Source organism: Enhydra lutris, unplaced genomic scaffold (assembly GCF_002288905.1).
Source record: "Enhydra lutris kenyoni isolate GAN:26980312 unplaced genomic scaffold, ASM228890v2 scaffoldscaffold48, whole genome shotgun sequence".
Classification (NCBI taxonomy): Eukaryota; Metazoa; Chordata; class Mammalia; order Carnivora; family Mustelidae; genus Enhydra; species Enhydra lutris.
This window is the reverse complement of record NW_019154132.1, coordinates 7346714-7361399: the sequence shown is the minus strand read 5'-3', so window position 1 is coordinate 7361399 and position 14686 is coordinate 7346714. Positions and strand designations below refer to the sequence as shown.

Genomic DNA, 14686 nt, shown 5'->3' with positions numbered 1-14686 from the left:
AGGAGGGAGTTGAGTTATCTTGGGCTCTGCCCAAAGCCACCTGGAAGGACACCAGCAGCAAGAGGCAGGAAGGGAGTACCAGATTCTTACGGGCTGATGAAGGAGTATCAAGTGACCACCAGAGGAGAGATGCATCAGCCTCAGTCAAGGGCAACTGTAGGACAGAGGTCCTTCGCCCTGACTAGCTGCACAGAGAAAGACTCAGCTTAGCTACTTTCCAGGCCCAGGGACTCTGAAGCCACCAAGCCAAGTAAAAATGTCCTATCACCTTGCTTCTTCTCCCTCCTCCTGCAAATGGACAAGGTCGAAAACCTAGAGAGAGCAGAAGTTGACCTCCAGTAGCAGATGGTGTCCACCAACTACAAGGCTTAGCTTAGAGGAGGGGATGAGAAATCCTACTTTTGAATGACGATTAAAGGATTCACATTTAAGTCTTGGACATTCTGCTTACCAAATTGAGACTGTGTGCCTGCCTCACGGGGAAGATTGACCTTATCTCAGAGTAAGCAAAACCTCACTGGGCCTGCTGCACATTCAGCCGACGGCAAAGGAAAATCTCCCCTGAGTGCAGAAAGTCTAAAGTAGAAACGGGAGGCAGACATTAAAGTCGCATTTGGACTTCGTCGCAAGTCATGAATGTTTAGCATACTATTTGCAATACAACTACGTTTTGAAAATTAAAATCCCTTAGCAGATTTATACTAGTGTTTGCAAAGTGATAGGTTAACTATGAAGGTTTTTTTCCCTAATATGAAAGAACATGATCTGATGCCTGGCATATTACAGATGCTCAGTAATTCCTGATTTAAACTGAGTATGAGTCTTCTCTGAGTTGCTGACAGAAAGTGTGGAATTTTTTTCCCCCCGGAATCTTTTAAAATAAGAAAATTAATATATAAATTCACACATTTCACTAGTTCAGATAGTTGTTCACTGATATTTAGTCAATTATAAAGTGTTTGAGGCCCTTTTGTATAGATTTAGACCGGACTTGAAGCCCAGGGGTGGGGGTTGGGGAGGCAGCTGAGCCGAAGACCTCGCAAGGCCCTTTCCAGCTGATCAAGGCTGTTTCCTAGAAAACTGGAGACTTACAGGAGCCTTCAGCCACCATCCTTGAAGCTTCCCACGGGCCTCAGTAAATTCAACCATGGGAACGCGCTTTAGACTACTTCCGCACCGTCTCAGAATTATGGTGCTCCTGGTGCTGATTGTGTTCAGGAGTGGAAGACTGGGAGATAGGGAGATAAGAGCAAGCCCAGCATGTTAATAATTTCAGATTTTTTTTTTTTTGCCTCTAGTTCTTCATCACTTTCAAGGAGCCATAATCTTATCCTAAAGAAGTCCATGAGAATGTTAAAACATAGCAAGACCATGGCTCAGTACGTTTATTCAATTGCAATGAGACTGATCCGTATATGACATACACTGAAAAGCTTCATCTTTTAGGGTCTGATAGTTCTATCCTAAGTGGCAATTTCTCCTTGAAAGTGAGGGCACGAATTTATCAAATAATGTGGTCCTTGTTCATTAGGTTCACTGTTTAAGCCCTCCTTGCCACCACCTGGTTGTTTTTGTTTTTTTTTTTCTCCTTCTGTCTCCTCCAGGCCCAGAAGATTAGAAAATCACCCAAAGTCCTTGACCACGGTAAGTCATATTGATGATTGCTATAAAGAATGTTGTATCTCCATGTAATTTGACAGTAGCACAAGATTAAATTTCAGGACTGTTCAGCTTAGCTTTCCTTTCTGCCCTCAGATGAGGCCTCTTCGGCCTCTGATCATCATACGTCCTGTAACTGGCAAGCCCTCCCTCTGAAATTTTCCTTGTATCGGTGTCTTCACATCATCCCTACAGCTACTGCTTCATGTCGGGCCCTCATCATTTCTTATCTGGCGGATGACAATCATCTATTTGGTGTTTCTGCCTCCAGCTGGGTGCCCCTTCCTTCCATCCTCCACCGAGCAGACCTCGATCTTTCAGAAGCAAATAAGATGAAGCCCCTTCCCTATATAAAACTTTTCGATGGTTCCCTGTTTTCTGGATCAGTTTGAGCTCCCTAATACAGCACATGAGATCCTCTATGACCTGGCCCTTGCCTTCCTATCCAGTCTTCTCATTCACTGCTTCGTTCTAACCTTCTCACCGTCATACACCCAACCATATCAAACCACTTGCCCCTTTCCAAACATGCTATGTTATTTTCATGCCTTCCTGATATTGCCTATACAGCTTCCCCTGCCAAGAATGCTCTCTCTCAGTTCCTTGTGTCCCTTTACTTTAGTTCCCACCTTACAAACTTATCTGCCAGCTCAAGCTCAGCTTGACAGGAACCCTTGGAGTGCAGGGATTATCTCGTATTCGTTTTGGTATTCCCAAGCACCTACCCCAGAATAGGTATGAAATAGGAGGGAGACTCAGAACCCATTACCAATGCTACCCGTGCTGGACTAATTCTTAATAGAAGATACAGCCACTGTTGCCCTTGTCCCACCCTGGGCCGAGCGTATGTATTCATGAAAACCCATGGTTTATATCTGGCATAGCTTTGTGGAAGAGGGTACAGTCAAAGGGCATGTCTCTATATGCCCCACTGAGCTCCAGCTGTTCTAATAGTTGAGTTATGAGAATACCTTAACACTACCAACTCTTCGTTATACTGTACTGATGAGTCACTTCATGAATTACTTAGATGTTTGCTTCTGTTCCTTTGTCTTCATTCTGACAACTGGCAACCAAACCAAGGAAGAGGAAATTCAACCATCCTTATTCCTTGTCATGTTCCTTAATGGAAAAAAGGTTGAAACAAACAAAAATCCTTATTAAAATATAGTACCGGTATTCTCTGAGAAGTTCATCTATCTGTAGGTGTTCATCTGTTCATCTATCTATAGTACCCCTTTTCCGTGCGTTTAAGAATTAGCTGTTTATGGAGTAAGAATTGCATGTGTAATCAAGAATTCCACATGGAATCAAGAATCAGCTCTTCTATCACGGAATGCCTGTGTTTCCTAAAAATTAAAGATATATTTTTTCCTTTCACTTTTAGATGCCAGTTGTTTTAGAAGAAAATATAAATTATTTAGATTAAACAGGACTGAAGATTAAACATTAATCATTTTTGTCAACCAATCCAGGAACAGAGTATAGAAGTATAGAACCCAGGTCCATCATATAAATAATACATTAAAATCTACATAAATGATAAAACTTTACATTCCAAAAAATGTGATTACTTTTCTTCTAATTTATTCTCATGAACAATGAAACATATTCTACTTTAGCATAAACAGGGGAATGCAGTGGCTTCTTTTCCAAATGTCTATTTTCATTCACACAGAATAGCACTTCCATATTATCAATTCTTGGATGACACATAAAAATAGTAATTTATCTCATTTCAACGGTTTGTTTCCCCCTGGAGGAGATCCTTTTTCTCTCTAAGCAGGCAGGCTCTTCCTACTACCAACCAAATTTTAAGACACTAATTCCGAAATCCTCTGGAATTAAAACCCAGATGAAAGGAGAGGACTGGTCTAAGATGTAATCCTCATAATTCTACTTTAGCACAGTTTTCAGGAATTAGTTCTGAATTTAAACAAAGGAACCAGCGGCAACTGATTTTGTGAGATGTATCAGAAAAACAAATATACATACATGCATATTATTTTTTTGATAAATCTTAAAGCCAGGATGGCGAGGTAGCTGTTGAATCAACTATTGGAAGGGAAGAGATGATTTTAGCTTGCTAAAATTAGTTTTGCACTTAAATTACTCAGGTAAGTACAAGAGGAAAATATACAGAGAATATATATCTGGCCTTAAAGGATGTACTGAATAAATAAAAGCTATTATTATTATTATTATTGTCATTTTTGCTGAGGAATTCTGTAAGACAAATCTTAAATGTGAACTTCGCAAAATTCAGCAAATTGCAACACCTTTTAAGATGAATGATGAGACGTGCATAGCCCATCTCAACTGAGACAGTGGTGTGTTTCAGAACATTAAGCACTGAAAGTTTTGGAAGTGATTCAAGTTTTAAAAAGATACATTATTGGGGGCATCTGGGTGGCTTAGTGGGTTAAAGCCTCTGCCTTCAGCTTGGGTCATGATCCTGGGGTCCTGGAATCGAGTCCCACATTGGGCTCTCTGCTCAGCGGGGAGCCTGCTTCCCCCTCTCTCTCTCTGCCTGCCTCTCTGCCTACTTGTGATCTCTGCCTGTCAAATAAATAAATAAAATCTTTTTTAAAAAGATACATTATTAGTAGTAGTTTTAGGAGATCCTCTAAGAAAAATTAAAATACGATAGGAGAAGGGCAAATATTAACGTAAGGATGGCTAAGGCAGTTCTGGGATCCACACACGAATGTGATGAAGCAGTTGGAAAGGAAGGATTAGATAGGTCGTCTGCAAACGAGCGCATGCGTAAGCTTTACGTTTGCAGTGTACATTATTAGACATTTATGATCTTTTACCCACAGGTTGTCTCAACATGAATGTACCTCCTTTGGTACCTGACTGAAGGGCACAGAGTCTAAGCCTGTGCTTCTTTCAATAAACATTTAGAGACTTTCAATAAATGATGTGACAGCATCAGTGTTAGATGCCAAGGACACAGCATAACCAGGCAAAGATACTCAAGGACTACGTCATCTACTGAGGGAGACAGACTCTATTCTAGAGTGGGGTGCTGGCGTACCTGCCCAGGGTGCTCTAGAAGCATAAATGAAATGGCTCAGGACTATGTATGGGAAACTCAGGAAGATTTTCCAGAGAGGGTGACACATGAGCCAGATCTATCGCGACTGGATAGCCCCCAGACAGATGGAAGAGGAAAGCTACAGCACACTCAAAACACGGAGGCACACTCGGAGCATGCTGTGTTACATCCCCTGAACCACAAGTTGTGTCTAAAACCCATGTCTGGGACACCTGGGTGGCTCAGTAGGTTAAGCATCTGCCTTTGGCTCGGTCATGATCCCGGGGTCCCGGGATGGAACCAAGCATCAGGGTCCCTACTCAGTGGGAGCCTGCTTCTCGAAAACACTTCCTCTGCCTGCCGCTCCCCCTGTGTGTTCTTTCTATCTCTCTGACAAGTAAATAAAATCTTTAAAAAATAATAACAAATAAAACCCACGTTCTTCATGTGGCAGGAGACGAAGATGATGATGAATAGCATTGTATGCCTTGCCAAAAAACGTGAACTTTATCCTTATGAGAAGCTCTGAAAGATTTTAAGTCGAGGAGTGATGTGGTCAGATATGCCTTTTGAAAGTTCACCCTAAAAGTGGGGTGAAGGGTAGGGTGGTGACGGATGATGCCAGAACTGGGAGCACCTGTTGAGAGACAGCTACAGGGCTCCAGGCAAGGAAAACTGATACCAGAAACTAAACTCATGACAGTGAAAATCAAGAGGAATATATGGATGCCCGGCTATGTCAAAGGTAAAGTGAAAAGGATTTGGTAATTGGTTAGCTGCAGAGCTAAAAGACAGAGGAGCCTGGGAAGCCTAGCAGAGTTCTGGTTGTGTTGTCCTAACTGAAGTAGAGAACACAAGAGGGACAGCTGATTTGCAGGGAAAGATAGCACGCGTGTGAGGTTGCCGTGAAACATCTAGGAGATATTTAAGAAGTCGTTACATATATGCTGAGAAGGATCCAGAGGCCAGGGAAGGGACTAAAGATAAAGGGGAGAGCAGGGTTAATTGATGAGTCAAGGTTTCAGGAGCGGAAAGAGAGAGACTCAGTTCACCAGCACCTCATAGAAACAGGGACACCTCTTCTGCTGAGCATGGAAGAAAGGAAATCAGGATAGGCATGCTCAGGGCAGCCAGGGGCTGTGCTGTCGTTAAGTGGGAGCTCGTGGCTGAAAGCTTCACTCTCTTCTTGCAGTTGGAGGCTCAAAAGGGGAGGCGAAGTTTTGAAATAGGCACAGCCTCTGCCTTCACAGAGCACAGCTTTGGGTCTCATCACAGGATATGACAAGGAGGTACAATTTCCTCTCTGCCTCACAATTTCTGTTTTTCTCCACTTGGTTCTCCTTCCCTCTAGTTCCTTGTTCCTGTGATTTGGACCCATTGCATCTTCTTCAGGACTTGCCTCATCCATTGTTTTGATTCTCTCCCACCTTTAGTTTGTAACTCGTCACTGAATTCTTGCTCTCACCTGAAAAACATCCTGCCTGCAGTCCTCTAACGCTGTCGTGGTTGCTCTTTTCATGCCCTGTTATACCTTCTGAGAAATGATTGACAGTTTACAAAGCACCTGATTTTAGCCAACCAGGCATCTCGACTCATCGTGTTTCCGGATGAATGTTCTTCTATATTGGCTGTCTCAATATGCCAGTCTCAATTTTAAAGGCTGTATAATATTTCATGGAGTGTGTGTGTGTGTGTGTGTGTGTGTGTGTGTGTGTGTTTTGTGTGTACCATAATTTACTGAATTATATTTTAAGGACGCAGTTTCAAATTCTTACTTTGTAATCCCACATCTATTGCTTTACATGCTCTGGCTGCATCCCACTTGTGTGCCTTCGCCCATCTTGTTACCTTTTCTGGGAATGCCCTTCCCTGCCCTAACTCAACGAAAACTTCCTCCCTTCCCCACCCCCACCAACCAGTTCCTCATAGTTAACACATTTGTACCCTTCAATGCCTAATTTAAATATCACCCTCATCCTTATCTGAAAGCAATCAGTGTATTTATCTGTTTGTTTATTAAAGGTTTTATTTTTAAGTAATCTCTACATCCGATGTGGGGCTCGAACTCACAACCCCAAGATCAAGAGTCGCATGCTCCACCGACTGAACCAGCCAGGCGCCTCTCCTCTATTTTATCTGAGACTTTCTAATGGTATTTAGCACCCTCTTCTCTAAACCACAGCACATGGAAGACAGTGTGCTTCAGGAAAAAGAGCCCTCACCACGGAATCATAAGATCTGGTTTCAAGACCCAGCCTCCCCGTAATAGCTTTGTAAGAAAGGAGTTCATTGTGACGTTATGTTAAGAACAATTATAGGACTGTGTTAATATTGTTGCAAAAATGTAAATATTTTGTATATTATGTCTATCTTTAAAAGACAGTGATATTTGCCTATAGAAACAAAACTCTGGGTAGGAGCCAGTGACATGTGTAAGTCAAACCTAGCAGCTCCACTCTGAAATACTTACAAAGGACTCTGGGAGTCAGTATGAATTCATGATGGTACCTCAGGGGTAAGCTGTGAAACTAAACACATATCCTCTTGTATTTAGCAAGGCCAAGCTTGCACAAAGAACAATTAGAATATATATATTTTAAAGGTTTTTTTAAAAGATTTTATTTGTTTATTTATTGAGGGGGTTGGGGCGGGACAGAGGGAGAGAGAGAATACCAAGCAGAGTCTGGTCTGAGCACAGAGCCCAACGAAGGAATATACAAAAGTTTCAGGTGCTTTCTGACAGGAACCAGGACAGAGACCAGTATATATAGTCTCTATTATTTCACAAGTAAGTATAAAAACTACAGTGCATAAATGTACAAGGAATTACTACAACTAATAAATATATCTTTTCAAATATACTCTTCCTGGGATGCCTGGTTGGCTTAGTCCGTTAAGCATCTGCCTTCAGCTCAAGTCATGATCCTAGGGTCTGGGGATCAAGTCCTGTATCAGGCTCCTTGCTCAGTAGGAGCCTACTTCTCCCTCTGCTTGTGTTCTCTCACTGACAAATAAATAAAATCTTTAAATATACTCTTCCTTTTATTGAAGGATGATTTACATACTGTAAAAGTTCTCTGTTGTTAAGTGTAAAACTCAGTGATTTACGAAGTAAATTTAAGGTCATGCAGTAAACACCACAACCTAGTTTTAGAATATTTCCATCACACACCACCCCCCAAATCTCCTCCAGCCTATTTGCAGTCAGTCACTGCTTATGGCCCCATTTCCTCAGGATTCTGGTCAATCTTGTTCTTGGGGAACATATAAGAGAAGGGTTAGTAGGACAAACTATGATCAGCTGCTGGGCTAAAGCATGAGGCCATGGGGCTGCTACTTGGTGACTTTTGGTACTTCACTGTTACCTGCCACAATCCATCTAGTTCTTGGAGGGGCCAGCTGGCAAGTTAAATTGGAATTTGACAGAGCCCACCACCACTATGGGAGTGGCACACACCTTCCCCTTCCCCTGGGATTGGGTGTGCTTTTAATTTACTATCTCTGTTGGGAAGGGAAGTGGTAGTGTCAGTTTGAGAAGCTTCCACTTAGCTTCTCCTACACATTATACTCTTTTTTTTCTAAGATTTTATTTATTTGAGAGAGAGACAGCATGCATGAATGGGGGAGCGGCCAAAGGAGAGGGAATCTCAAGCAGATTCCACACTGATCGTGAGCTTGACTCAGGGCTTGAGTTGATCTGAAACCCAGAGTCGGACAATTAACCAACTGAGCCACCCAGACACCTATCCTAATACTCTTGATGGCTCCGCTAGGAACCAATGTAAGCGTTCTTTCAACCACTAAGTATGTCCATTCCATTTGTACTTTGAGGGACCAAAAATGGGTGGGTCTGATAACCTAAAGGACCCACTGTTGGCTGGACTTGGGCTGGGACTCCATTTATTGCCTGGCTCCCTTATACTTCTACCCTAAAATGGGGCTGTGTTGGTTCTGGATATAACATCAGTTCAGACCGTATGTCCAACAATCCTCCAAAGGTCTGGGTGTTCCCCTTTACTCCATGCACGATTACTGTGAGCAAATATCAATAGGCCCCCTCGAAGAAAGATGGCGCATTCACTACTGAATTGTGGTGTTTCAGGGCTCCTCATCATAGCACCCTGGCTTCTCTTCAGTTACTGGATTCTGGAACTGAAAATTGGCTCATGCCCAGATGAGGAGGGGATCATGACTTTACTGGGCAACTGCCCTCAGCCTCCTCTTGATCTTTCTTGATTTCTTTAATGGTATAAGTTACATTAAGTTGGGTAGTATTATTGATCTTAGTAACCACTGTCTCTCTCCAGGTTACTCCTCCTGCCTGTTCTCCACTCTTCTCCCCTGTTCAGACTTTGCAGCTCCTGGTGTTTACTGAGCCCACCTTGTTTCTGATGGTTAAGGGGTCCCACCTGGCCTCCATTCATTTTCATCCTCTCATCCTCATTGTAATTAGCCCCATTCTGTAACAACGTCTCTAACCCTCAGTTGGGCTCCAGAGGTCAGCACACCACTCATCTCAGTGAGGCTGGAGCCCTTCTCACCTGTGCATTCCCTCTTTCTTTGGTAGACGGAGTGTCTTCCAGGCCCTCTCAGAGAATGGGAGCTGATAAGTTTTCCAGCCTTACACAGTATATCCGTTCCAACATTTAGGGGGCAGGCAGAGGAGAAGGAAGGCCCCGTGAAGTGGGAAGAAAACTGGGAGAGTAAGCTTGTCACTGTGCCTAGAAAAACAAGTGTGAAAGACAGCAGGGCTCAGATGAAGACTTTGGGGTTTAGCAAGATGGAGACGTTTTAGCGGTGAAAATAAAAGCCTAATTGGAAAGGTGGAGGAGAAGATTGAAAGGTGAGATAGTGATGTTTTACTGAGTCAGAAAGCAGAGAAATGAGGCTGTTGCTGAAGGGGAATAGGGGCCACAGGGAGTTTTGTTTAAGATGGGTATGTTTGTATGTTGACGGGAACGATGAATTGGAGAAATAGAAATTTATTATGAGGTAGAGAAGAGAGAGCTAGTCTTAGAATCACACATTTCTGAGCAGGAGATAGGACAAAGACTACAGATGGTGGGTGCCCTTTGTGGGCCTATAAACATTTCTAATCTTAACAGAATGGAGGGCAGAGGCCAAGTACACAAATGGAGGTAAGTGGAGGGTTTTGTAGACAGTGATCAGGTGACTATGCTTTTGTCCATCGGTTCTTTTCAAGGAAATCTGATCTAGGGAGGTTTGTGAATTGTGTAGAAAGAGAACCAGATGGGACGAATGCCTGGGAGGCCGGAGAGAGAATATAAGCCCTCCTTCTAAGTGAGGAGCCGGGCTGGAGAGCCAGGACTCCTTTGAAAGTCTTCCTTATTTTCTATTTCTTTTTCCTGTAGTGTCCTCTTTGCATGAGGATTTTCTTTCAGGGGTAAAGGATAGCACAAAAAAGCCAATTCTTTTCTTCAGCCCTTGCTAGGTGAAAGAACACTTAAGTCTTTGCTTGCATGCAATAAACACAACCTTTTTTTTTTTCCCTTGTTATTTTTTTCATTTCCTATTAAGCCTTCAACTAAACTGAGGTTATAATTTTGTGGAGAAAAGATGTCACTTGTTGCAATACAACAAAGTCAACAAATATTTTCTGACTTACTACAGAGAGAGCACTCTTCTGTAACATTGACTCAAAGGCACAAAGATCCCTGGTCTCCAGATGTTTACAAACAGGACACATAACCAACTGTATATATTGTGTGAGAAATTCACAAGTGCTGTGAATGAAGGAGAATAGAAAGAAGGGAATAGAAGTGTGGGGGAGGGAAGGTTGGAGAGCTGTGATTTTAAATTAGGCAGTGAAGGTAAGTCCCACTAACAAGGTAACAGATAAGCAGAAATTTATGGGGCATGAGGAAGTTCCTCAGCTATGTGGTAATCTGGAGGAATATAACAGAACAAAAACTGGTGCTTAATGAGCCATTTGCCAAGGATGCTGAGGGGAACACTTAAGTAATCAGGGGAAAAGATGGCTCTGTTTCTACAAATTCCAAGGGAATAAAATGCCAAAAGTGGAAAATCAACTGTAGATCTGCCTAAGCCATAGGAATGAGAATAACCAGGATGTGGTATATTCCCGGAAAACGAAGATCTTTAGAGAGGTAGGTGCAGAGGTGAGAGAGCGGGAGAGCATGGGAAAATATTTGGAAAGATCTAAATAACTTAGTAGAATTTTTTTTTAAATTTTATTTTTAATTAATCTCTATACCCAACGTAGGGCTCAAACTCACAACCCTGAGATCAAGAGTCACATGCTCTACTGGCTGAGCCAGCCAGATGCCCCTTATATTAGTGGAGAGATTCTTAATTCCATGAATCAAGGATTGGAACCAACTAAGGGGGAGAGCTCTGGGTGGGTACCAAGGGAATGCTTATTTTAGGGAGAATATAGATCATAATACATGATACATGTGAGCATGCAGATCAGGATGAGTATTTTACTTCCCTGATCCACAGGCAACTACTTTTTATTTTTATACCAGTTGGATAGTCACCTATGTCTCTTTGTTTCCTGGTTATATGTTTTTATTTTCCTTAAATTCTGCATGTCAATCACATCCAGAATAGGCACATTTTATTTGTCCCTGATGATGATCATTTAGCAGCTGGTTATCTAAAATTCAAGTCCCAAATAAAATCCATTAGTAATCATTTAATACCTGGTGTGGCAGTCCCAGTTTAAGCCTAAACTGGATTATCCTTATGGGCTCGGGCTCTGTCTAAACACGTCCTCAGAACTGGGGAGACGGACCTACTAGGAATCTCGTTTTAATTATAATGAGAATCCTCCCCACTGGAAATAAGTCCTCTGAAGGGAGAGGAGTCAGTGAGCTATCCTTGGTCCAGAAAGGAGAGAAGAGGTAATTCTGAGTACTGTATAATGTCTATTTTCTGGAGACAGCAGCAAGTTAAATAGAAGGCTGTGTTTGTCAAAAAACCTGTCAGACATCAGGCACTCAGAAAAGGCCTGATCTTGAAACTCATGAAACAGAAAGCTGAGGAAGGAGGGTCTTCCCTTGCCGGTTGAGTACTCGGCAAGGTTCAGCACAAAGTAATGGCGGAGGCCTTCGTGGCTTTGGCACAGAGTGGCAGCTTCGGCAGCTGAGCATAGAAACGGAAGCAGCAGCCCAGTGGGAGGGTGCCCTCTGCTTCTGCCAGCTGCCTTAGCCATGTTAAAAAACCAAAACTGAACCAAGGAAATTCAAAGATCTGCTTGGCTTTATTGTGATTCATGAATTGGGCAGCATTCCATCTAGAAACAGAGGGCAGCTCTGAGGAGGAGTTATTCAAAATGGAAGGTTTTTATAGGAAGAAGGGTAGAGCAAGAAGTTACTAGCAAAAGAAAGGATTGTTTCAGGCACAGTCTCTGGCTCCTTAGGGGGAAAGACAGGCCCTCTTATTAGGTTGATTACCTTACCTTCTTTTGGAGGTTGGAGAAGGGCCCAGGTTGACAACATTCCTTATTGTGCTGATCAGAAAATTCCTGACTGGTTAAGACTCCATTTCTGGGGGAAATTGAAACTGCAATTAAGTTGCTAATCAAATCTACATTTGGTGATTTGGCCTAAGTGATGCCATTTTGGGCCCGTGATTTTTCTTTTTAACAGCAGCAGGGTCAGGTCAGTGGCACTGGTGGCCTGGTGGAGTGGCGTGGAGCTGAGTTGGTTCAGCCCAGCACGGTCAGGTTGTGGTTTTAGCCAACAGAATTAGTGGCAACAGCAGCCACAAGCTGCTTTTACAGGGTCCCCAGGCCAATGAGGCCTTGAGCAGAGCCCATGCAGGAGAAGAACAGCAGATGGTTCTAGGCCACGCAGTAGGAATCTCGAACCAGACTGCCACATTCAAGTCTTGCATCTGCCTTCGACTAGCCTTTAAGCTTGGGTAAATTACTGTGTTTTCTTCTCAGCAAATAATATCCAGCTCATAGGGATTTTTAGAGATTATATAGATTATACATGAAAGCACAGCTCTAAGAGATAGTGATTGACAAGAGGAAGCATGCAATCAAGGTTTATTTATTCCATTATCGTATGACATCTCACACTGGTCCAGTCCAATAGTACTTGGTTCAGATTGTTTCGTGGCATGAAATGCTCGAGTAGCAACCTAAAGTCCAACCAGATGAGAAGAAAAGTGAAGGACAATGAACAGCCATTGTTGCCTCTATTATATATTCGCCAAATGTTTACCATATGCCAGGCACTGTTCTAGGTGATTTATAATTCTGGAATGTCAAGAATTTAAGCACTCACTGTTTAACTGTGGATGAGAGTGTGGGCAGATAGGAGTCAAAATTTTCCTCTGTTTTTTATGCTTTTTGCGTTTTTTGAACAATTATATATTACAAAACATTTTTGCTTTTCAATGCCACATACGGTAGTTCACGTTCCTCCTACCACTTGAAATTATACAGACTACCGCGCCAGGAGCCAGGCGCATCGTCATTCAAGTAAAGTAACTACTTATAACGCTAATTAATTGGAACCAACGGGCAAGCGGGGCGGGGCGAGCAACAAACCTCCGGTTGCCAGCCCGCAGGTACCGAGCGAGGCGGACTTTCGCGGGACTGTCGGAAGAGCCCGGCGGCCGGTCACGTGACTCCTGGGGCTGCCCGCGCTCCCCACCCCTCCGAGCCAAGCAGCCACGTTGGCGGCGTTCCTCGGCCAGAGGAGGGGGCGTGGCAAGGGCCCGTGCGTGATGCGTGCCCCGCCCCCTCCCGGAGCCCGGATGAAGAGTAACGCCATTACCGCCGGAGCCGCGGAGAGCACTGGCGGGCGGTGACTGGACACCGGACCGGCCGCGCCATGAGAGTCCTCTCTCGCCTGCTTTTGCTGCTCTTGCTTGTATTCCCCGCTACGGTCCTGCTCCGCAGTGGCCCTGGAGGTGAGGCGAGGGGGATGGGCGGCGGGTCTTAGCAGGGAAGAAGACGCCAGCGACAGCAAGTTTGAAGCCGGAGGCGGCAGCGGATCCTGGGTCCGGCATCCGTTCCGCCAGCCTCTCCCCACCCCTTCCCCGACCACCGGCTTGTAGTTGGGGGGTCCCAGCGCGCGCGGGGCGAATCCCCGCTGGGGCCTCCGCCCCTTCCACGCGGAGCGCGGGGCAGTGCCGGGCGACCTTGCTTGGTAGCCGCCCGTAGCCTTGCGTTTCTCTGTCCCGGGACCCGCGCCTGCTGCTGTGGCCGGAGTTGGTGGGTCTTGGGCACAGGGAAGGAGGCGAGTGGGCAGTGGGCACGGCTGCACCCCGAGCGCGCCGCAGCCCGTTGTATTTCTTCTGGCCGCCTCCGCTCCACCCCCTCCGCTCTGGGCTGACGTGTCTTTAGCTTCCACGTTGGGAGCCCTCCTTCATTCATTTGCTGAAACCCGTGGTTTCTACACACCTAAACTCTTAGAGCGTCTCTTCCCGCACCCCCTTCGTGGTCCTCTCCCTGTTTATCAGCCCCTGCACCCTGTGTGTTACCAGGAGTCTTCATTTCAGAAAAACTCCCCATCTTCGCCTTCATTGTCCGCCCCTGCTCCCAGGCCAACTGAGGAATTCCTGTTACTTGAGCCCTCGTTTCCCCCCCCCACCGCCTTTTTTTTTTTTTTTTCTGTAACTGTTTTTTGTTTTGTGGAAGCATCACATTGCCCTGGGGAAGAAACATCGAATTCGACATTATACGACATTATAGTTTGTTTGTTCTTTCCAGCAGTTAATCTGGTGTGAAAATAACTTAACCGGACATTAAAGATGGGGAACTTTGTCTTTTTGTCCTGGTTCTGTTATGAACTTCAGCTTTCTAATCTGTAAAAGTCAGTCTGACTAAACGATCACTACAATTCCTTTCATTCTGTAAGTTTAAGCGAGCTGTGTGGCAAAACGAATGATAATGGCAGGTATCCACCAGCGCTTTTGCATAGAAGAGTGAAGGGACTGGTTTCTCTTTAGTGGATAAAAAACCAAGTGAGAGAATTAACCAAACCT

The 14686-nt window shown here is 44.2% G+C and overlaps 2 protein-coding genes across 3 annotated transcripts in view; both read left to right on the top strand.

Moving 5' to 3' along the window:
- LOC111156743 (cancer antigen 1) overlaps window positions 1–2060 on the top strand; it is a 49551-nt gene extending 47491 nt beyond the window's left edge. Inside the window, 4 exon segments of the mRNA XM_022517800.1 lie at window positions 1605–1644; window positions 1855–1911; window positions 1913–1939; window positions 1941–2060. Coding sequence (XP_022373508.1) covers window positions 1605–1644; window positions 1855–1911; window positions 1913–1939; window positions 1941–2060 — 244 coding nt within the window.
- An 11392-nt stretch (window positions 2061–13452) lies between these two features.
- LOC111156724 (signal sequence receptor subunit 1) overlaps window positions 13453–14686 on the top strand; it is a 30175-nt gene continuing 28941 nt past the window's right edge. For both annotated transcript variants that reach the window (XM_022517768.1, XM_022517769.1), the window contains exon 1: window positions 13453–13609. In XM_022517768.1, coding sequence (XP_022373476.1) covers window positions 13531–13609 — 79 coding nt within the window. In that variant the 5' untranslated portion in view covers window positions 13453–13530. The remainder of the gene's footprint in view (window positions 13610–14686) is intronic.